At 46.7% G+C, this 23,786-nt stretch overlaps 2 protein-coding genes across 2 annotated transcripts in view; one reads left to right on the top strand and one right to left on the bottom strand.

The window, feature by feature from the left end:
- Positions 1-955: 955 nt before the first annotated feature.
- On the bottom strand, positions 956-4,962 carry CEP97 (centrosomal protein 97). Its single transcript, XM_069237125.1, has 2 exons — positions 4,838-4,962; positions 956-3,805 (listed from the first exon to the last, which is right to left on the bottom strand). Exon 2 carries the CDS (start codon positions 3,755-3,757, stop codon positions 1,289-1,291), a length of 2,469 nt encoding a protein of 822 aa, XP_069093226.1. The 5' UTR covers positions 3,758-3,805; positions 4,838-4,962; the 3' UTR covers positions 956-1,288.
- A 524-nt stretch (positions 4,963-5,486) lies between these two features.
- The window catches only part of SPACA9 (sperm acrosome associated 9), a 35,831-nt gene continuing 17,531 nt past the window's right edge, over positions 5,487-23,786 (top strand). Inside the window, exons 1-3 of the mRNA XM_069237126.1 lie at positions 5,487-5,554; positions 14,995-15,148; positions 18,295-18,497. Of these exons, the coding sequence (XP_069093227.1) occupies positions 15,005-15,148; positions 18,295-18,497 (347 nt within the window). The 5' untranslated portion in view covers positions 5,487-5,554; positions 14,995-15,004. The remainder of the gene's footprint in view (positions 5,555-14,994; positions 15,149-18,294; positions 18,498-23,786) is intronic.

Raw genomic sequence — 23,786 nt, forward strand, 5'->3', positions numbered from 1 at the left:
TGGAGAAAATAAATCTGTGGACAAGAGAGCAGCAAATACAATATTGGCACTGCTTTATTAGGTCAATCCTACACAGCGTGTTGTGCTGTGCTGCAAGACATAATGTTTACAATTCAGTGGACTTACAACCCACCCCCAGCATACCATTAGTTGTTTCATTGTCACTCATTTACAATCTTTTGATTGATTATCTCCGGTAGGCTTCCCTTCCTTTCTTCTGTTGGCTCCTCCCTGGAGCATGGACCAAGTACATTGTATTCTTCCTCATCTTTTTGCAACACACCACCTCATTTATAAGATTTTTGGTATTACACCTGGACGTGCAATGTGTTTTCCTACTTTTAACACAGGCATATGGCTTCTTATTTATGTTGCTTTCACCCTATCTGTTGTCTCTATCCATGCTTTAGTTACTCCCCGCAACTATACTACTCTGCCACTCCCCTCTATGCCACTCAAATCGCCGCCATTGCACTCTACACCACTCCACCCTATGCTACTGTAAGTCACCCCACTCCCTTTTAGCCACACTGATGTACAACATGGATAAAAGACATTGGTAAAGCAAATATCTCTCACGTAGGCGAGACCTATTGACTTTGCCAATACTTGCTAACAATGGCAGTGTCTTTGGTTCAAGGAGCCTGTTCAGTGAGGCTGATCGTGACTGAAGACATGTAGATGAGTTGCAGTAACCCAATAAACCAGACAAAACTTGCAAACAAACATTGAACAAGTTGGTAAGCAAAACCAGATGCAGAAGTTGAATAAAGTAGTGTAGAAAGTATGCAAAGAAAATACATTGTTCGATTATATTTCACAAACCTCCGATGACCTATCTCCAGTTGGCACATTCTGATAAAAAAAATGAAATACTTAATTAAATTAAACAAAAAAAAAATCATCTATTTGACCAGATTACGTATGTCTCGACTAATAATGAGCTGCAACATGGTATTTTTGGCATTTGCGTTTTTGTTTTATTTTTCATATGCAATGTTCCAGATAAATATTCATTCTATTGTGCATAGTCTAAAACTACTGTGTAATAATTTAAAAATAGAGTTGTGTTTTTGCATTTTGTGCAATAGACCTTGTGGAAACGTCTCATGGAATAATAATCTGCAGCAAATCCAGCCACTGAAATACAGAAGGAAAATGATCTTTCCCTTTGCTTGTTTTTGTCTTTCCATGACTGACTGGTCTCAGGCATGTGAATACCCTTTCAAAAGTGCTTGGCATAAATAAGATTCCTCCATACAATCCATTTCAGGCAATGAAAAAAAATCTAATTTTCCTGGAAATCAGTGGCATGGACTCTACTGTCTTCAGTCTGGTCACTGCAGCTTGTTACGTCATCGACCTCAGCCAGCTGTTCCACTGTCTTTATATACTGTAGGAGGAGACTGCTATCTTGTTCGCTGGTGGAGCTATCACTTGGGCACTCACCACTGTCTTTTTGATGCATGTCCAACACACTCTCTGGATCTGCTGTGTTGTGATGGTCGACATCGACGTCCGACTGCCCGGATTCTCTACTCCCCACGCCGGTTCTCGCGTTGAAACATACTGGATCCTTGATGTCAGCATGGTCCACAATGATGGAGTGGAAGCCAGAGTCTGGCATGTCAGATGATGAATGGTCATGGTTGATCTCCGAACAGCAAGCATGGTTGCAAGTCGTCTCTGAACTTGGACTTGATGAATGCGCCGACCAATGCGATGGACAAGAACTCGTCATCTGAATGCTTGGCTGACTATTGTCGTCAAGTTGCCGAGTTACAGAAAGTTGCCACTGTTGGAGAGACTGGACGTTGCTCCAAAGCAGCTTTACTGCTGCCTCCTGTACCATCCTTTGGATCTTCTCTTCTTCCTTTTCTCTTTGTAACTTCGACACTTCCGCCCTTAAAAAAAGAATGTGATCTTGCATTCTTCTCAGCCGAATTTCATAACGGACTTTCTGAGCTTTGGGGTGATAGTTTCTTGTGCGGAATCCTCTCCAACACGCCTGCAGCTTAGTGGCTGCTTCATTCCTCTGTGAAAGCCACTGAGCTACCTCCTCGGTGGGCACAGGCAGCTTACAAGAAGCATCCACCCCACAATCTGACACTTCACAGTAGCTTTCCTTGGAAGCCATGATCTCCATCGATGTTTTCTCAACAGTTGGTGGCGTGTTCACTTGGACGCCTTCCGCGGTCACCAAGGAGCAGCCTGGGCAGTTGCTAAATCTAGGAATATCATTTTTGCAGGAGCTTGCTGGACTCACAGCGGGGAGGAGTTCACATGGTCTCTTCTCTTCAGGTTTCTTCTCCACTGAATCTCTAGATGACTTGTCTTGTTTTTCCTGACCAACTTCAAGATTTTTCACATAATCCAGAAAAATGTTAGTATGTTGCTCACTATTAAGTCCAGACATGCACCCTTCCGCACTGGGAGAAACTGGGGATAGCCCTGAAGCGACAGGCATAAAAGTGGAGTCAGAGGAAAGAAGACTACAGTTCAGTTTGTCCTCATCCGTTTGGATATCTTCCAAATAGAGATCATTTGGGTGAGATCTAACAGTGTGGCCTGCGTTAGGAATTACATTTCTTACAGTGGGCGGGCGCTCACCAGATACGTTTGTTGCAATCCAAGATTCTAAATGAACAGATTCATTTTCAATAGTAGTATGTTGTCCATGGGACATACTTTGATATTGCGAAGAAAAGGTGGGATCTCTATCTGCATTAGACAATAAAGTATTTGCTTTTTTACTACATTGATGCATTAGCTGTCGCTGGTGATACCTCTGTTTATTCAAGATTTTTTCCAGCTTTGCATCCTCTGTTGTCTGCAGCCCAGCTGTGGAGGTCAAAGGACAGACCGAAGCCAGGTACTGGACTAAGTGTACATGTTGACCAGGCCGATAGGATCTTCCTTTACCTTGGCTGTAAAGCCATTCTGCTTTCAAACTTTCTTTCTGAGAAACCACATATCCATCCAACACTTTAAGACTGAGACACCAGCTGACTACGTAAGGCCGATAGTCAAACCCGGGTAGAGTTGGTGAGGCCATCACACAAGGATTGTTCATAACTGAGAGCTGTTCCAATTCCAGAAGAGAAGCCAAGAATGAAATTTCATTTAAATCTCTGATCTCATTTTCTGCCAGTGAAATAATGGTCAGACCGTGGGGTAGGCAAACAGATGCTGCACGTAGTGAGGTAATGTTGTTGCCATGCAGAAGTAGTGTCTTTAGATTGATCAGTTTGGAAAGGTCTCCTGTTTGAGAGAGATTATTGTCTGATAAATCAAGATGACGGAGTGATGTACAGCTGTTTATCTGATCGATCGTCTTAAGGTTATTTCCTGCCAGATTAAGCCACTCTAAATGTACCAGGTCCCTCAATCCCTCCACATAGCCGATACTGTTATGGGGGAGGTTGAGCACCCGGAGACAAGTGAGTTTAGCTACACCCATCATCCTCACCAGCCTATTATTTGCCACAGAAAGCTGCGTCAGGTTCTTAAACTTCTCCAGATGTTCAAGTTTAATTATTTGGTTCTTGTCCAGAATCAGGGTGTGTGTCTCTGCAGGACAGGGTAATGATGGGCCCAGTTTCTGCAGCCCCTGACCTGAGAGGTCAATTACTGCGCCAACATCTCCGATGGGGTTATTCACGGAGTCCTGCCCATGATCCAGGTTCTTTCTTTTCTGGCCTTGAGTGCACTTGCCTCCTTCCCAAGATGGCGCTGCAGCCTCTTTGTTCCCTGCCATCCTTCTGCTGCCAACTCCACCACTTTCAGTACTGCCCAATTTTGAGGCCTGTTTTAAGCACAAATGAGAGCAAGGTTAAGGCCAAAATGAGTGCAACCATGTAAAACTCACTTAGCAACACCAAATCTTCTAGGAAACATTTAAAAGGTGCTCTTCTAGTTTGTGTCTTAAGAACAATGCAACCAGCATTATTTATACTATAGTATGAAGGACAGAAGAGCGAAAAATACAACAAGAAACTATAGATTCAACATTGATAGGACCTCGGAGCCTTTGCAACAACAAATACTCTAACAATCATTTTAAAGGTGCTCTTCTAGTTTGTGGCTTAAAAACATTGCAACCAGCACTACTTATTATTTATACTATAGAATGAAGGACAGAAGAGCGGAAAATACAAAAAGAAATTATAGATTCAACATTGTTAGGACCTCAGAGCCTTTGGGCAGTAAAGGAACTTTAGACAGTGAAGACTTTGCACCTATCTGCAATGGAAAAAAATGTTTCTTCTCAACATGTGGAACAAAAGTCATACATGTTCTTTACTAACACCTGTTAATCACGTCAATAAAGTACCTTTTATGAGTCTTGTCTTTTTTCCACATCAGCACTTCCTGCGCTAAATCTTGTAGTTCTGCTTATGGTGGTAAATAGAAGCTACAGGCCCCAGAGAGCAAAGTTCTTCTGGCTGAGACGTACGAATAGTCTCAGGACCAGGGTGACCAGATGGCTTATCATCAGGACACCACTTTTTCATTTTTTTAAAACTTTTGCTTCTGATTACAAGTGCATTCTGGGAGTTGCAGTCTTGGTTCATTTCTACTGAGTCATTCGGACCAACACATCTGAAAGCAATGATAGGTAAATGCAAAGTGGTTCTGGGGGTCACATGGAGCCCTCTGGCCACCCTACTCAGGAACAAACAAATGACACGCATGCCACTTGGCAGCAACGCAGATCTGTGGGTCATGGTATTTAATGAAGTGGCATGGGCGGGATTCAAAGCAGACCCCTCTGATGCTAGATTCTACAGCTTAGCACGAGCACGACAGCTCCCCCTGCTCTCCACGAGTCACTTACCCGGTCAGGCGGAGCGTCTGGCTGCCCCTGCGGGGACTACGAGGAAGGGCGCTTCACCCAGCCGTCCCAGGCAGCTCCTGCAGGACTCTAAGGGGAAGGTTGCAGTTAGAAACAGAAGAAGGACATAGCCGGGGGCGCTCGTACGCGAGCCCCGAAGGTGCAAAGGAGGCGGCCATCTCCGAGTGCAGCTCTTAATTATTCGAAAACACCGAATTGTGGCAATCATACTAAGTGTATTTACCTTGAGATTAAAAAAAAGTCTAGTGTTGTGTCTATATCAAAATAAGCGTACAGTGAAACCGTTCCGAATTAATTTGTCATTTTTTCATGTATAATAGAAACAATATCTATGTAATAAAAAATACGGATGGATATCTCCTATACAGGAAACCGAGTGGGCTTTGAGAGACAAGAGAATAGGAAGGCAGTTTAGGAGTGACGGGACTCATTCTTCCCTCGCAGATGGCGCTCGTCCTGCCTGTTCCAAGATGGCGCTTCGCTTCGCAATGAAAAAGAGGCGGCTTCCGGTCTCCCTTCAGAAATGGAGCCAAAGTATCCCGCTGCGGCTCCGGACTTCGGCGCATTGTTGTGACGTAACAAGGTTGCCAGGCGACGGCTGTAAACAGCCCCGGGCCAGGCTGGCCCCGCCCAGGCAGTGTGTGCGCTGCAGACCCGTGGAGGGGCAGAGCAGAGCCCGGAGGGCAGGAGCAGAGAGAGGTAGGGGCTGTGTGGGCGTCCGAAGAGGAGGGCTTGGGCTGGAGCTCAGAGCCTGTGGAAGAGCGGTGGGAGGGGGTGCTGGGACGCAGAGTGCCCAAGAGCACACTAAGTGTCACAGCCCTAACTGCTACTTAACTATCTCGAGAGTTATAACCAAGGCCACTGGAATTATGCGGCAGAAGAGGGACAAATTATGAGGCAGAAGAGGGCCAAATTATGCGGCAAAAAGGCAAATTATGTGGCATAACGTGGCACATTTTGGTACACTATTATGCATTAATTGGTAATTTTAAAACTTGGTAAATGGGTCTTGGTCGCACCTCATCAGTATCAATTTAATGCCCATACATAACAATAAGCATCAGAAATGTGACCAGTCCAGCTTTGCAAAGGGTCTTCTATCGCACAAGTGTCACTGCATTTTTATTAACATTTGAACCGTTTGAGCTACAAACATTTTTTTTTAATAGCAGATTATACGGCAGATGATGGATTATGTGGCAAATGCGGTAACTGTCGAATTATGCGAAAATCGTTGCAGGCGAACAATCGCATAATTCCAGTGGCCCTTTTTATAACTTCGTTATTTTAAGTGTCCTATTTTAAGTTATCCTGTATTTAATTCTGGAAATATGTAGTATTCTTCTTTATAACCTTCCATTGCCATAACTTTTCTACATTTGTAATTTACTTGATTAGCTGTAAATACGTAACACTCATCCAGTGGCAGCTAACATAAATTAAAAGTGGTGGGGTTAGGTGCGCGTGGGATGGGGAGTGCAGGAGGGGTACTGCTGGGGGGGTTGTTTAATAAAAAAATAAAAAAAATACCTGCTGCTGGCTGCCTCGTACTCCTCTGCTTCCTGGTCCCAGCATGAAAGACTACCTGTGCAATCTCTGCGTTGCTCTCATGCTATTACCTAACATGAGAGTGTTGCAGGGATTGGCCTAAGCAGGCTGGTTTGCCACTCGCTCAGGCACAGGGGGCCTGTTCTGTTTCTCCCACCCGAATGTCAAATACAGCTGGGTTGGAGAAACCTAACTCTGCATGTCTGTTTGGCCGGCCTAAAACGACAGCCTAACAAACATGCGCAGTTAAGGGCACACTCCGCTCCCTCCTCCTCCCCCCTCCCTGCACAGGCTGGCTCAGCCAGCAGCAGAAAAATAATAGTGAAATATTGTTTTCTTTTCCTGCTGCTGGCTCTGAGCCACCGGGCGATTCTCCTCCGCCATTGCACTCATCACGAGTAACTGTAGTAGTTCCACGTTTTGTCTCTTATTACCTTGTCACTCATCTCCTGTGTATCATTCTTCTTGCTTTTGTTATTTCTCTAAATATGTATTTTGTAATGAATACCTACAATGTAAATAAGTAACTCTTGTCATCCGTAAACATAGCTGCTATACATTTTGTTTCCTACAACCGTGTTACTCTCAGTTTCTCTTGTAACTTTCTTTGTTCTATTGTAAAGCTTTCCGACACCTATGGGTAAGATCAGTGCTATATAAAATTGCATAAATAAATAAATGAGTGTGGAGAGTGTTCTAGTTAATGCACGCATTGTGTTAATGACAACGTACAAAGGAATGGTTTTAGGCTATTCCTAAGGTCATGCAGAGTATTAAACCAGCAGGGGCGAGAGAGCCCCCCTCCGAGAATATACACCCAAAGAGCATGTGTATGTGGTATGTGTGTATGTGTGGAGGGGGGGATTGGTTCAATATGGTTAGGGCTCCCAGTTTTATATTTATTTTTCTGACATTTCCATCTGTATTTATCCATATTTGTTTTTTGCTCATTTTTTTCTGTGCCATTTTTATTTTGTATTTACTGTAAAAATAAAGCTGCAATGGGTATTTTTCCACATTTATTTAACTGATAAATGTATACTCGCACTTGAATGTCTAAAAGGTTTCATCGGTATACAGTGCAACAGCATTATCTGAAAACACTTGCACTGTAGGATAGCATAAATAACTGTAGATCTGCTCTTAATTAGGAAATCTGTTGCCTTTTTTCATATCACCAACTACTGACCTGGCATTCATGATTGACAGTAGAGAAAACCATCCAAAGAAGTCATATTTTCTGTATTTTTATACATGTATACATAAATACAGATGGGAAAATAGATAGTTTATTGTCTGTATTTATTTCTACAAATCAGTAAAAAACAGACAATAGGAAGCCCTAATTGTAGTTCAAACAGCACCTGTGTTGTTCTGTCACATATTAGGGTCTGCCAGCAAGCACCACTCAAGTGAACCAGGCGAGAACACATATAAAGTCTGTGGACAGGGGGTTCAAATGGACATATAGAAGTGCTGGTACTCACTATCCATAGTACCCGTTTGCCTCTGAGAAGTAAGTGTCCTTGTGTGATGTAACTGGTGCTCATGTAAAGCGCCCCAATACCTTCGGGGCGAGTTTGTGCTATATAAAACTGCAACAAAAAAAGTGCAGGTACTAACTACCAGACAGCACCTACCCATTGTGGACTGTCCAAGAGCAGGATGTTCCCCACACGAGAAGCTTAGAATAAGGATTAGGGATGGGAGATTGCCCAAGAGCGCACAGTGTGTCTGCAGGGGCGAGAGCGAATAAATAGGAAGATAATACACTGAGGGTGCTGCGCTGATGGTCAGTGCACCTGCCACGGTTAATCCAGTTGCCACTTGCAGTACTAGAGAGGTTCCTTGTGAACAGCCAGGTGAGTGCACAGGAAGACTTAGCACGGCGCGTGCAGGGTCAGAAGAAAGATGGGCTTGGACTGGATGTATAGTGGTAACACCATGTCTCTTCTATGAGCACTAAAATATATTGTAGGTGGCAGAGCCAATGGCCTCCATCAGATGCTTTTAGAAAGGGATCCGGGTCCTTTGCAGAGTGGCACTGTCAGGCAGCAGCCCCAAGCCACACTGTTGGCTGGTATGGAGGTGAAACAGGGTCAGAGTATCAGCTGACTAGGGGACTGTTCAGCATATAGGGCATGAGAGCTAGGGTGTGAGATTTGTGCGCAGTAATAACAGCATTGGTGAGATAGCTTACCGGGTTAATGCCCCTGCCACAGAGATTCATATGTAACTTGTAGATCCCAGATTTGAATGTCAGCGGCCAGCTCAGCCTGTCATCCTTCTGAGGTTGATTAAAAGAGTACCATAGGTTGCAATAGTCTTAATGTTTCATTTTTTATGGCTCTGAAAAGCTTCAAGGCTTTGGAAACAAGAACATCAGATAAACAAAGCATTATTTCAGATCAGGGTGAAAAGGAGCCACTGGACAGGTTTGCCCAGGGCAGAAGCATTTTTCAGTGTTTGGGGCAGTCTTAACCTTTGATGACACTTGTCGGATTGGTTGTATTAGGAGTGAGAAGCTAGATGGGGCTCTGCAGTAGGAGACTTGGTCACCAGCATGGTTGGGGGGTTTCTGGGCCGTGGTAACCTATGCTAACGTGTCCCTTTATGATAATTTTATTTCACATCAGGACTCATTTTAGGCCAATGAATCTTTTGACCCAGTTGAGAGACACCTTAGGACAGATAGCTAATCAATATATCAATCAATACATCAATAATGTCATCAATATTTATCACAACAATGCATTTTACTTTAGTCAAAGTCATTAATCAATTCAAGACGCTACCATGACCTTACAGCCATGAATAACCACACCTTGTTTAGTAGAATTTAATGAGATTTATTCCCTATTAATTACAGTCTAATAGCAAATGCGTTAATCTCAACACCAAGAAACATATTAGCATAGTCACAATATGGCAACTTTGGTAAGCTTTAATTAAGGCGAGGATCACAAACATCAGAATGTAACACATCGTGAACATAGATCAATTTAGCAGAGTGTCAATAACACGTCAGTTCAACAAAGCATAGTCTCGGTCATTTTGTCTATTTGCGTCTGTTTTGATGATCACCTATCCTACCCACTGATTAGCATTAGCATGTTGGGCTTCATGCAAAACGATTTTGAACACCAATTTGGAAAACATCTAACTATGGTCTCTGTCAAAAGTAAGCAGTTGGTACCTAGAAAGGAAAAACAAACAGACAAATTACAATTGCATTGTCATAATTACCCTCCAAGGATTAGGTCAGCTCACAGGATCAGTCTTCATCTTCAGGACATCAGTCAGATCGCCATCAGTCAGAACTCATCTCTGGGGCAAAAAGGGCACTTCCCTCATAAGGAGGTGAAGTGTAAATGGGCAATTCTAAGGGCGAGGATGGTTTTAGATAAAGTAACAAGTCACCAAACGGAGTGACAGAGTTTCTGGATAAAATCAATAGCATTCCCTACCTAGTTCTAAATGACTTCCTGTGACATGGGTTTTTATCCTTTTTCCATTGTTCATTCCCCCAAAATTCTATTGGTTGTTTGTTATACCCCACTATCTTTAACCTATCAAATTAAGCATTAGATAATCCTAATCTTCACCCCATATTGTTTTACAAGTTTTTGATTGGTCTTCGTAATTGACGTCTTCAGAGGTGGCACGTCCGGTATGAGTTCATCTTTCTGTAATTCTTTGCACATCTTTTGGTCAGCAGTTCCATTGTCTTCACCGGTTTGAATGACCTTGTACATTACATTAATCTACACTGTTTCAATTCATTTTTAACATTTATTTTGCAAGACGATGAGAAGCGGTGAGAAACAGATTTATATGGTTACATTCATCTTCCAAGTTTGAAGAGAAAAGAACAAGCAGGGTCATGTCCCCTGTGAGTCAGCACACTGAAAAATAGAAAAATGCATTTAATATGAGAGCCAGGCAGCTAAGCTTCAGCTCATGCTAATTTAAGGCCTATGAGGTTTTCAATACAGATTTAATAACGCAAATGTTAGTATAAGCTCATTTTGAACGTAACATAAACATTTGATCATCATTATTAGTTTGCGTATATATTGGTGGCCACTCTTTGTGGTCACAATTCAAGTACATGTCTAAGCAAAATTACTATTATTATAGTTTCTATGCGGTAGTACCACACCTTAATTCATAAACATTTCATGTTAACAAAGATTATGTAAACTACGCTCTCTCACCTATATATGGCCCAGGACTGAGCATTATGGTTTCTAGTCTGTAAGGATTGGGACCCGTCTGTTTGGTTCCAGATTTACTCTACATGCTTCCGGGTCTGTGTTCTTGGTTTCAAGGTGGTCTGTTCATTCTGAGCTGGTAGCGTGGCTCTGGGTTAACTGGTCCCAGTCTGGGATGTCTGATTTCGAAATGTCCTGTATGGTTCTGGGCTGACCCGTAGGACTTTGGGCGGGTCTATCCGTTCGGGGATCATATGGGGTGGGTGGGAGCCAGAACAGGCACATATTGTTCTTGGCTGAGGGTGATTTGTACGGTTCTGGACTGTTGGTTATGGTTCCAGAATGACCTCTCTGATTCCCGATTCATTCCTATTGTTCCACGCTGCCCATAGGCTCTGGAAGTGGAGGTGCTGGGGGTGCTGCAACACCCCCCCCCCAAAAAAAAAAAATCCATGCTGGAGTTCAGCTAGTGAATGAGCAATTAAGATGCCTTTAAATTTTGTTTTTATCTTGTTTCATTTGCTGTGGGTTCAAAGACAGAGGTCAAATGCCAGGCAATGTTTTCTGACAAACTACTGTTTACTGTCTTAAGGTGGAAATTGGTGTTTTACTTTTCTTTCTCTGACTCTAAAGTTAGAGATTTCGTAAAGCGAACTATCTGGCAATTTTCCTTGGGTACAAGGAGCGGCTATAGGTTGTCAGTGTTTATATAACACACACCCAAATGTAAGTATCTGTAAATGAACTGTGCAAATATTTCAAAATAAGCCAACAGGAAAGAACTAATGAAGCACATTTTTTGTAATGCGATGGAAATAAAAAATGTAATAGCCGCAAAACAAATCAAGACACTTGCAATGTGCAAATGATAAATATTTGCAGAAACCCGATTTCCACACTTCTCATTGTGAGCTATATAGTTTATCAGTAAAGCATGTCACTGAGCATTTTGTGGCTGATTCAAAGGAAAGTGTGCTGTCTGTAAATTACATTTTGTTTTATACCATTTTTGGTAATATATTTGCAACAGTTTTCTCCAAAAGGCACACAACTGGCTACACTCCACACATTTACTGCTCTCCTTCTGAATGGATGTGGCTCATTTGCTGTACTTTTTCTTTGGGAAACGCTTGGATGGTTCTCAATCCCTATGACTTCAGGGATGTAACCTGGAATGCAACACCCCCATTCTGAAAACTGTTCCAGCACCACTGCCCAGGTCCCCTGTAGTTTTCCAGACTGGCCTGTGTGATTCTGTGAAGGTGTGTACCGTCCAAGTTCACCTTTAAGGTCCTGTGCTTGTCTGTATGCCCCAGGCTCATCTTTAAGGTTCCATGGTTGTCTGTATACTTAAGGCTCCTTTTGAGGTTCTGCTGGTCTGTAAGGTTCTTCCTCGTCTTTAAGGTTCTGTGCTTGTCTGTATGCGCCAGGCTCATCTTTAAGCTTCTATGCTTGTCGGAATGTGCCTGGCTTGTCTTTAAGGTTCTGTGCTTGTCTGTATGCTCCAGAGTTGTCTTTAAGGTTCTGTGCTTGTCGGTACAGTCCAGAGTCATCTTTAAGGTTCTGTGCTTGTCTGGTATCTTCATGCTTGAGGCTTGTGTTTAAGGTTCTGTGTTTGTCGGTACGCTCTAGGCTCATCTTTAAGCTTCTATGCTTGTCGGAATGTGCCTGGCTTGTCTTTAAGGTTCTGTGCTTGTCGGTATGGTCCAGAGTCGTCTTTAAGGTTCTGTGCTTGTCTGTATGCTCCAGGCTTTTCTTTAAGGTTCTGTGCTTGTCTGGTATCTTCATGCTTGAGGCTTGTGTTTAAGGTTCTGTGTTTGTCGGTACTCTCTAGGCTCATCTTTAAGGTTCTGTGCTTGTCGGTATGTGCCTGGCTTGTCTTTAAGGTTCTGTGCTTGTCTGTATGGTCCAGAGTTGTCTTTAAGGTTCTGTGCTTGTCTGTATGCGCCAGAGTTGTCTTTAAGCTTCCATGCTTGTCTGTATATGTAAGTGTTGCCTTTAAGGTTCTGTGCTTGTCTGTATGGTCCAGAGTTGTCTTTAAGGTTCTGTGCTTGTCTGTAAGATCAGACTTGTTTTAAAGTTCTGTGCTTGTCTGTATGCCCCAGGCTCGTCTTTAAGGTTCCATGCTTGTCTGTTGTCTGTATACTTCAGGTTCGTCTTTAAGTTTCTGTGCTTGTCTGTATGCGCCAGAGTTGTCTTTAAGCTTCCATGCTTGTCTGTTGTCTGTATATGTAAGTGTTGCCTTTAAGGTTCTGTGCTTGTCTGTATGGTCCAGAGTTGTCTTTAAGGTTCTGTGCTTGTCTGTAAGATCAGACTTGTTTTAAAGTTCTGTGCTTGTCTGTATGCCCCAGGCTCGTCTTTAAGGTTCCATGCTTGTCTGTTGTCTGTATACTTCAGGTTCGTCTTTAAGTTTCTGTGCTTGTCTGTATGCTCCAGGATTGTCTTTAATGTTCTGTGCTTGTCTGTTTGTATTCTCCAGGCTTGTCTTTAAGGTTCTGTGCCTGTTGGTATAGTCTAGGCTCGGCTGTAAGGTTCCGTTCTTGTCTGTATGCTCCAGACTGATCTTGAAGGCATGTTCTTCTTTGTATGTTCTAGGCTCATCTTTAAGGTTCTGTCCTTGTCTGTACGCTCCAGGATTGTCTTTAAGGTTCTGTCATTGTCTGTTGCCTGTACAGCAGAGGTTCCTCTTGAAAGTTCTGTATATGCCTGTATGCTCCAGGGTTGTCTTTAAGGTTCTGTGCTAGTCTATATGCTCTAGGCTCGCCTTTGAGGTTCTGTGCTTGTCTGTAGGCTCCAGGCTCGTCTTTAAGGTTCTGTGCATGACTGTGTGCCCCAGACTCTTATTTAATGTTCTGTGAACCTCTGTATGTTTCAGGCTCATCTTTAAGGTGCTGTGCTTGTTGCTATGTTCCAGACTCTTCGTAAATGTTCTGTGCTTTTCTATATACTCCAAACTAGTCGCTAATGTTCCGTGCTTGTCTGTTTGCTCCAGGCTCGTCTTTAAGGTTCTGTGCTTGTCTGTATGCTCCAGGCTTTTCTTTAAGGTTCTGTGCTTGTCTGGTATCTTCATGCTCGAGGCTTGTGTTTAAGGTTCTGTGCTTGTCTGTAAGATCAGACTTGTTTTAAAGTTCTGTGCTTGTCTGTATGCCCCAGGCTCGTCTTTAAGGTTCCATGCTTGTCTGTTGTCTGTATACTTCAGGTTCGTCTTTAAGTTTCTGTGCTTGTCTGTATGCTCCAGGATTGTCTTTAATGTTCTGTGCTTGTCTGTTTGTATTCTCCAGGCTTGTCTTTAAGGTTCTGTGCCTGTTGGTATAGTCTAGGCTCGGCTTTAAGGTTCCGTTCTTGTCTGTATGCTCCAGACTGATCTTTAAGGCATGTTCTTCTTTGTATGTTCTAGGCTCATCTTTAAGGTTCTGTCCTTGTCTGTACGCTCCAGGATTGTCTTTAAGGTTCTGTCCTTGTCTGTTGCCTGTACAGCAGAGGTTCCTCTTGAAAGTTCTGTATATGCCTGTATGCTCCAGGGTTGTCTTTAAGGTTCTGTGCTAGTCTATATGCTCCAGGCTTTTCTTTAAGGTTCTGTGCTTGTCTGGTATCTTCATGCTCGAGGCTTGTGTTTAAGGGTCTGTGTTTGTCGGTATGGCCATGGCTCCTCTTTAAGGCCCTGGACTTGTCTGTTTGCTCCAGGCTCCTTTTTAAGGCTCAGTACCTGTCTCTTTGCTCCAGGCCCCTCTTTAAGGCTTTGCACTTGTCTGTTTGCTCCAGGCTCCTCTTTAAGGCTCAGTACCAGTCTGTTTGCTCCAGGCTCCTCTTTAAGGCTCTGTAGTTGTCTCTTTTCTCCAGGCTCCTCTGTAAGGCTCTATACCTGTCTCTTTGCTCCAGGCCCCTCTTTAAGGCTTTGCACTTGTCTGTTTGCTCCAGGCCCCTCTTTAAGGCTTTGCACTTGTCTGTTTGCTCCAGGCCCCTCTTTAAGGCCCTGGACTTGTCTGTTTGCTCCAGGTCCCTCTTTAAGGCCCTGGACTTGTCTGTTTGCTCCAGGCTCCTCTTTAAGGCTCAGTACCCGTCTGTTTGCTCCAAGGTCCTCTTTAAGGCTTTGCACTTGTCTGTTTGCTCCAGGCTCCTCTATAAGGCTCAGTACCTGTCTCTTTGCTCCAGGCTCCTCTGTAAGGCTCAGTACCGGTCTCTTTGCTCCAGGTCCCTCTTTAAGGCCCTGGACTAGTCTCTTTGCTCCAGGCTCCTCCTTAAGACTCTGTACCCGTCTCTTTGCTCCAGGGTCCTCTTTTAAGGTTTGGCGCTTGGCTGTAGGGCTCTGTTCTGATTTGCATGGTTCATGCAGTATGTATAGTAGCTCAGGGCCTCACTTATGCTCTTTCTCTGTAGATCCGGCACCATGTGTGAGGTGAAGCAAAACCTGAAGAACCTGGAGCAGCGCTGCAAGATCTTCCACCAGCAGCAGTTTATTTTCATCGCTGCTCTTGAACGCTGTCGCGAGAGTGCGCAAGAGAAGATCAGGCCCGTGACCACTCTAGCGCAGGTGAGGTGGGCTTTCCAAAGTCCCCAAGTTCATTCCCAGTGGGCAAAACAACCAGTCGTAGCTCTCGTACCATATCATAACCTCACCTTATCGAAATGAACAGGGGGTGGCACCCACTGCATACCATTTACAACTTCAGCAGAGAGGTCAGGGATAGGAGTGCCTGGTGTGCAGGAATCCCTTCGTTAGGTAGCCCCTGAGACCTCTCTTGTCTCCAGCACTGTTCTTTGCAGGCCCTAGTGTCCACGTGGGAGTCTCCTTCATTGGCGAGCTAGCGCTTCCACGGATATAGGAAGGGACATCCCTTCCAAAAAGGGGTAGAACCTGGGAGGTGTTGCTGGGATGTATGGATTGCACATTCTCACCTAGAACAATAATCGTAGAACTTGTCTTGGCACTGAACCCATTTAGAAGATCTAATAGATTGTCCCATCCTAGTCTGAACCTAGTGGCTTCAGCCTGTCTTCAGGGTAGGAACAACTGTACCACACAGATGTCACCTTCTCACCTTGAAGCTACCCATAAGAAGAGTTGATGAACATCTGAGGATGGAGCAGAGACCCTGTCTCACTTCTGCTGATATGGTACTGAGTTTTCTGTAGTGCGATGTCTCCCATTTCCAGTGGCCCTTTGGGGCTCTTTCAGAGAAAGTCTCCTGATGATCCTTTGGTTCAATCACAAAGGTGCTTCATTGTGACCCTCAAGCTCAAACAGTCACTGGAATTATGCAACAGGGAGGACCAAAATATGTGTCAGGGTTGATTAAACTGTGGAGCAAGGAAAGGAAAATGATGAGGCATAATGTGGGACATTTTGTGACCGTATTACTGTGTATTTTGTCTTTTTTACACATCTTAACACTGTCTGGGCAAAGGTTCCACCTCATTGGTAACAATTAGAAACTCAAATACAGCAGCATGCAATTGAAAAGTGACAAGTCAACTTTTGTGAATGGCCCTTTACTGTGCAGCAACATGTGTTTCAGCGTTTTTAGAAACTTTTCATCCGTTTGAGCTAGAAACCGTTTTTTAATTAAAATAGGCAAATTCATGCAGCAGATGATGGATTATGTGAGAAACGCAGAAATAAAAAAAAATAAAAAAAAATAGAAAAAAAAAGCCGCAAAATCACATAATTCAAGTGGCCTTGGCTTCAATGAGAGATTTGTCTGTACCCTAGTTTAACTTTTCTGCCTGATTCTTAGAGCATCAGGGTCTGATGGTCTAATGTGTGTTCCCTGCACTTACGTGAGGTTGTGTGTTCTCACTCTCACATGTTCATTTAAATCCACCATGCCACGCCCATGTGACAGCCTGCTTCTCATTTAATGCTCCGACAGACCCAGTACATTTTCACGTGTAGAACCATGACTCCTGACGTGCTTTCCATGATTATTACATGCTGCTCACTCACAGAGGGCTGTTGTGTGATTGGACCCACCCAAAGTGTCACTCCTAACACTCCCAAGGTTGTAGTACATGCAGGAAGGAGGGAGGACCTTTTTATTGCACTGGCCTTGGTCCCAAAGCAGTTCAAGGAGGTCAGCCTGTGGTGGCCCAGAGGCAAGGGAAAGGCCGCAGACTCTCTACAGAACAAAGTGGCCTATCATCTGTTCCCTGCATCCCGACCTGGACATGGCGGCGAAGATTCGGTCCCTCACTTCCTGTTCCACCTTCTCCACGAACCGGCGCCGTAAGGGGCACTCGGAGACCTGGCAGCCCCTGTTGCGATGACCAGGGCCACCACATGAGACCTGGCCCATCTGGCCAATGTGTGGAAGGAAAAGGGAGGGGTGTGGACATTGGGCACCTCCTGCCTAACTTCACACACCCCAAGTGGGATGCACTTGTCCAAAGTTGAATGTAAGTGTGGCACTTCCTGCTAAGGCGCTATATCCGTGGTCAATGATTGTGGCAAAGAGTTCAGTTGATCTAGGCAATTTAGCTGAAGTTTTGGGCTTGCCGGAGTTTGTTTACAGATGTGCTAGACTGGATGCATCGGGTATCATGCTGAGTACGGTAAGCCTGGCCTCATGCTTAGTTCCGTAGCAGCTCTGCATCCCTGGGTGGGCAACTCCCTGGTTATGGTCTCCTTGGCTCATTTTCAGCAGAAGACTGACAAGAATCACAAAACCTAAAAATCCAGAAAATAAGTTCCACGCAAGTCCAATGCATCAATGGGATTTATTGAGCAGAAACCTAAATAAAAAGCAACGGAGCATTATACAAAGTAGATGGAATTTTACAAGGCTGAAGAATATGAGAAAACTGGCAAAAGTGAGGAGACTTGGTCAGTGGAAGAAGGGATCCTGCATGGGGACTGGAAAGCCTTAGAGAAGCATTGTGGTCAATGGACAATTTAAGATAAAAGTTTAAATGTCTCGGTGTCCAGCTGTCCAAGCTTCTGGGCATCTGGTGTCAACAATATTGAGCTGGTTTCCAAGGCACCTGCTGTGCCCGTCACGGTACACCAGGCATCCTGCACGGTCTTATACCACACATGTAACACGCTCCTCACAGCATGCAACACTTTACACACCGGGAGGAGGGGGGAGGGGGGTTACAGGACTGTTGTTACAGGACTGCGTAGTTTGCACAGGGGGGTTCTCACCTCCAGGGACACTGGTAAAAAGGCCTGCGTAAACAAAGATTGTCGGCCACTCGCCATCAGCCACCCATTAGCCTGGCATGACGTAGACACTTTCCATCACTTACTGCTGGTGTGGGTCCACGTTCAGCGTTCACCATGGGCTAGCAGGGCTCTGTGCTCTGCTGGGGGATGCAAACCACATCACGAGGGCCCCTCCTTAGGACTCACCAATGGGCAGTCTATAAAGCCACTCCGAGGCCTGGTGGCCACCCTGTCATTCCCACGCAGTGAGTTTTGTCCCTGTAGGTCATCAGTGATGTAGTTAGCCCAGGTGACATTGTGCAGGGGATGGAGGGTGTAATTGCGTGTTATACCTCTGCACAAACTCTGGTTTGTGGTTTATTGCACCTTTTTCAGGGATTTTGAACAGTTAGCTGGTGGCAGAATAGGAGGATATAGGCTCCCAGAGATGATGTGATTGGTCACTTTTCCTCTGCCCGGTTAGACACGGAGCGGCAGGCGAGGGGGGCTCACCTGTTGTGGTTTTGCACCCACAGGTGCAGTACTACCTGGAGAACAACTGCTTCCACACCACCGACCGCCGGATCATCACCCAGTTCTTGGACCTGTGCCGGGACCTGCTGGACTTCGCTCTGACCCTGGAAAAGATGGAGACGGAAGTGAGGACAGCAGGGGGCACCCTTGCCATATGCAAGACCCTCCTCAGCCTGCAAAATGATCTGACCTGCATCCGTGCCAGGTAGGGGCTCTATACCCAGGGGCATTCTGCTGTGCCAACGTTGTGTTTGTTTGTAAAGTAAAGGAGAGCTTGTATTCCACAGGTCGCTGCCCTGCTCTGTACCATAAGTGCATATAGCTGCCTGTAAAAATAGTACTTTCAGGTATCTGTACCCTGCAGCATCAACACAAACTGCCTTCAGTATCATCAGCATCCAATACTAACACCTGCTGGCTCCCTGCAGCATCACTGCGTACTCCTTCCTGCCTTCAGTAACATCAGCTTCCCTTATCACCGCAGGTACCCTCTAGTTACTCCCTCCAGCATCGGTGCGTACTCCTGCCCGCCTTCAGTAACATCAGCATCCAATGCTAACAGCTTCCCTTATCCCTACAGGTACCTTCTGGTTACTCCCTACAGCATCAGTGCGTACTCCTGTATGCCTTTAGTAACATCAGCGCCCAATGCTAACAGCTTCCCTTATCCCTACAGGTACCTGCTGGTTACTCCCTCCAGCATCAGTGCGTACTCCTGCCTGCCTTCAGTAACATCAGCGCCCAATGCTAACGGCTTCCCTTATCCCTACAGGTACCCTCTGGTTACTCCCTCCAGCATCAGTGCGTACTCCTGCCAGCCTTCAGTAACATCAGCGCCCAGTGCTAACAGCTTCTCTTATCACAACAGGTACCCGCTCGTTACTCCCTCCAGCATCAGTGCGTACTCCTGCCCGCCTTCAGTAACATCAGCGTCCAATGCTAACAGCCGCTGCCTCCCTCCAGCCTCAGTGCGTACTCCTGCCTTCAGTAACATCAGCGCCCAATGCTAACGGCTTCCCTTATCACAACAGGTACCTGCTGGTTACTCCCTCCAGCATCAGTGCGTACTCCTGCCCGCCTTCAGTAACATCAGCGCCCAATGCTAACACCTGCTGGCTCCTTCCAGCATCAGTACGTACTCCTTGCTGCCTTCAGTAACATCAGCGCCCAGTGCTAACGGCTTCCCTTATCACAACAGGTACCTGCTGGTTACTCCCTCCAGCATCAGTGCGTACTCCTGCCTGCCTTCAGTAACATCAGCGCCCAATGCTAACGGCTTCCCTTATCCCTACAGGTACCTTCTGGTTACTCCCTCCAGCATCAGTGCGTACTCCTGCCAGCCTTCAGTAACATCAGCGCCCAGTGCTAACAGCTTCCCTTATCACAACAGGTACCCGCTCGTTACTCCCTCCAGCATCAGTGCGTACTCCTGCCCGCCTTCAGTAACATCAGCGTCCAATGCTAACAGCCGCTGCCTCCCTCCAGCCTCAGTGCGTACTCCTGCCTTCAGTAACATCAGCGCCCAATGCTAACGGCTTCCCTTATCACAACGGGTACCTGCTGGTTACTCCCTCCAGCATCAGTGCGTACTCCTGCCCGCCTTCAGTAACATCAGCGCCCAATGCTAACAGCCGCTGCCTCCCTCCAGCCTCAGTGCGTACTCCTGCCTTCAGTAACATCAGCGCCCAATGCCAACAGCTTCCCTTAGCACAACAGGTACCTGCTGGTTACTCCCTCCAGCATCAGTGCGTACTCCTGCCAGCCTTCAGTAACATCAGTGCCCAATGCTAACGGCTTCCCTTATAACAAAAGGTACCCGCTGGTTACTCCCTCCAGCATCAGTGCGTACTCCTGCCAGCCTTCAGTAGCATCAGCGCCCAATACTAACAGCTGCTGGCTCCCTCCAGCATCAGTACGTACTCCTTCCTGCCTTCAGTAACATCAGCGCCCAATGCTAACGGCTTCCCTTATAACAAAAGGTACCCGCTGGTTACTCCCTTCAGCATCAGTGCGTACTCCTGCCAGCCTTCAGTAGCATCAGCGCCCAATACTAACAGCTGCTGGCTCCCTCCAGCATCAGTACGTACTCCTTCCTGCCTTCAGTAACATCAGCGCCCAATGCTAACGGCTTCCCTTATAACAAAAGGTACCCGCTGGTTACTCCCTTCAGCATCAGTGCGTACTCCTGCCCGCCTTCAGTAGCATCAGCGCCCAATACTAACAGCTGCTGGCTCCCTCCAGCATCAGTACGTACTCCTTCCTGCCTTCAGTAACATCAGCGCCCAATGCTAACGGCTTCCCTTATAACAAAAGGTACCCGCTGGTTACTCCCTTCAGCATCAGTGCGTACTCCTGCCCGCCTTCAGTAGCATCAGCGCCCAATACTAACAGCTGCTGGCTCCCTCCAGCATCAGTACGTACTCCTGCCCGCCTTCAGTAACATCAGCGCCCAATGCCAACAGCTTCCCTTAGCACAACAGGTACCTGCTGGTTACTCCCTTCAGCATCAGTACGTACTCCTGCCAGCCTTCAGTAACATCAGCGCCCAATGCTAACAGCTTCCCTTATCACAACAGGTACCCGCTGGTTACTCCCTCCAGCATCAGTGCGTACTCCTGCCAGCCTTCAGTAGCATCAGCGCCCAATGCTAACACCTGCTGGCTCCCTCCAGCATCAGTACGTACTCCTGCCAGCCTTCAGTAACATCAGCGCCCAATGCTAACAGCTTCCCTTATCACAACAGGTACCTGCTGGTTACTCCCTCCAGCATCAGTGCGTACTCCTGTATGCCTTCAGTAACATCAGCGCCCAATGCTAACACCTGCTGGCTCCCTCCAGCATCAGTACGTACTCCTGCCAGCCTTCAGTAACATCAGCGCCCAATGCTAACAGCTTCCCTTATCACAACAGGTACCTGCTGGTTACTCCCTCCAGCATCAGTGCGTACTCCTGTATGCCTTCAGTAACATCAGCGCCCAATGCTAACATCTGCTGGCTCCTTCCAGCATCAGTACCTACTCCTACCTGCCTTCAGTAACACCAGCACCCAGTGCTCACGGCTTCCCTTATCCCTACAGGTACCCTCTGGTTACTCCCTCCAGCATCAGTACGTACTCCTGCCCGCCTTCAGTAACATCAGCGCCCAATGCCAACAGCTTCCCTTAGCACAACAGGTACCTGCTGGTTACTCCCTTCAGCATCAGTGCGTACTCCTGCCAGCCTTCAGTAACATCAGCGCCCAATGCTAACGGCTTCCCTTATAACAAAAGGTACCCGCTGGTTACTCCCTTCAGCATCAGTGCGTACTCCTGCCAGCCTTCAGTAACATCAGTGCCCAATGCTAACGGCTTCCCTTATAACAAAAGGTACCCGCTGGTTACTCCCTCCAGCATCAGTGCGTACTCCTGCCAGCCTTCAGTAGCATCAGCGCCCAATGCTAACATCTGCTGGCTCCCTCCAGCATCAGTGCGTACTCCTTCCTGCCTTCAGTAACATCAGCGCCCAATGCTAACGGCTTCCCTTATCACAACAGGTACCTGCTGGTTACTCCCTCCAGCATCAGTGCGTACTCCTGCCTGCCTTCAGTAACATCAGCGCCCAATGCTAACGGCTTCCCTTATCACAACAGGTACCCGCTGGTTACTCCCTCCAGCATCAGTGCGTACTCCTGCCTGCCTTCAGTAACATCAGCGCCCAATGCTAACAGCTTCCCTTATCACAACAGGTACCCGCTGGTTACTCCCTCCAGCATCAGTGCGTACTCCTGCCTGCCTTCAGTAGCATCAGCGCCCAATACTAACAGCTGCTGGCTCCCTCCAGCATCAGTGCGTACTCCTGCCAGCCTTCAGTAACATCAGCGCCCAATGCTAACGGCTTCCCTTATCACAACAGGTACCTGCTGGTTACTCCCTCCAGCATCAGTGCGTACTCCTGCCCGCCTTCAGTAACATCAGCTTCCCTTGTCACAACAGGTACCTGCTGGTTACTCCCTCCAGCATCAGTGCGTACTCCTGCCTGCCTTCAGTAACATCAGCGCCCAATGCTAACGGCTTCCCTTATCACAACAGGTACCCGCTGGTTACTCCCTCCAGCATCAGTGCGTACTCCTGCCCGCCTTCAGTAACATCAGCGCCCAATGCTAACAGCTTCCCTTATCACAACAGGTACCCGCTGGTTACTCCCTTCAGCATCAGTGCGTACTCCTGCCCGCCTTCAGTAGCATCAGCGCCCAATACTAACAGCTGCTGGCTCCTTCCAGCATCAGTACCTACTCCTACCTGCCTTCAGTAACACCAGCACCCAGTGCTCACGGCTTCCCTTATCCCTACAGGTACCCTCTGGTTACTCCCTCCAGCATCAGTACGTACTCCTGCCCGCCTTCAGTAACATCAGCGCCCAATGCCAACAGCTTCCCTTAGCACAACAGGTACCTGCTGGTTACTCCCTCCAGCATCAGTGCGTACTCCTGTATGCCTTCAGTAACATCCGCGCCCAATGCTAACACCTGCTGGCTCCTTCCAGCATCAGTACCTACTCCTACCTGCCTTCAGTAACACCAGCACCCAGTGCTCACGGCTTCCCTTATCACAACAGGTACCCTCTGGTTACTCCCTCCAGCATCAGTGCGTACTCCTGCCCGCCTTCAGTAACATCAGCATCCAATGCTAACAGCTTCCCTTATCACAACAGGTACCTGCTGGTTACTCCCTCCAGCATCAGTGCGTACTCCTGTATGCCTTCAGTAACATCAGCGCCCAATGCTAACACCTGCTGGCTCCCTCCAGCATCAGTACGTACTCCTGCCAGCCTTCAGTAACATCAGCGCCCAATGCTAACATCTGCTGGCTCCTTCCAGCATCAGTACCTACTCCTACCTGCCTTCAGTAACACCAGCACCCAGTGCTCACGGCTTCCCTTATCCCTACAGGTACCCTCTGGTTACTCCCTCCAGCATCAGTACGTACTCCTGCCCGCCTTCAGTAACATCAGCGCCCAATGCCAACAGCTTCCCTTAGCACAACAGGTACCTGCTGGTTACTCCCTCCAGCATCAGTACGTACTCCTGCCAGCCTTCAGTAACATCAGCGCCCAATGCTAACATCTGCTGGCTCCTTCCAGCATCAGTACCTACTCCTACCTGCCTTCAGTAACACCAGCACCCAGTGCTCACGGCTTCCCTTATCCCTACAGGTACCCTCTGGTTACTCCCTCCAGCATCAGTACGTACTCCTGCCCGCCTTCAGTAACATCAGCGCCCAATGCCAACAGCTTCCCTTAGCACAACAGGTACCTGCTGGTTACTCCCTTCAGCATCAGTGCGTACTCCTGCCAGCCTTCAGTAACATCAGCGCCCAATGCTAACGGCTTCCCTTATAACAAAAGGTACCCGCTGGTTACTCCCTTCAGCATCAGTGCGTACTCCTGCCAGCCTTCAGTAACATCAGTGCCCAATGCTAACGGCTTCCCTTATAACAAAAGGTACCCGCTGGTTACT

This window comes from Pleurodeles waltl, chromosome 6 (assembly GCF_031143425.1).
Source record: "Pleurodeles waltl isolate 20211129_DDA chromosome 6, aPleWal1.hap1.20221129, whole genome shotgun sequence".
Classification (NCBI taxonomy): domain Eukaryota; kingdom Metazoa; phylum Chordata; class Amphibia; order Caudata; family Salamandridae; genus Pleurodeles; species Pleurodeles waltl.

Bases quoted from the DNA above. Each gene is read 5' to 3' on its own strand.
- CEP97 (XM_069237125.1), bottom strand. From the start codon at position 3,757: ATGGCAGGGAACAAAGAGGCTGCAGCGCCATCTTGGGAAGGAGGCAAG.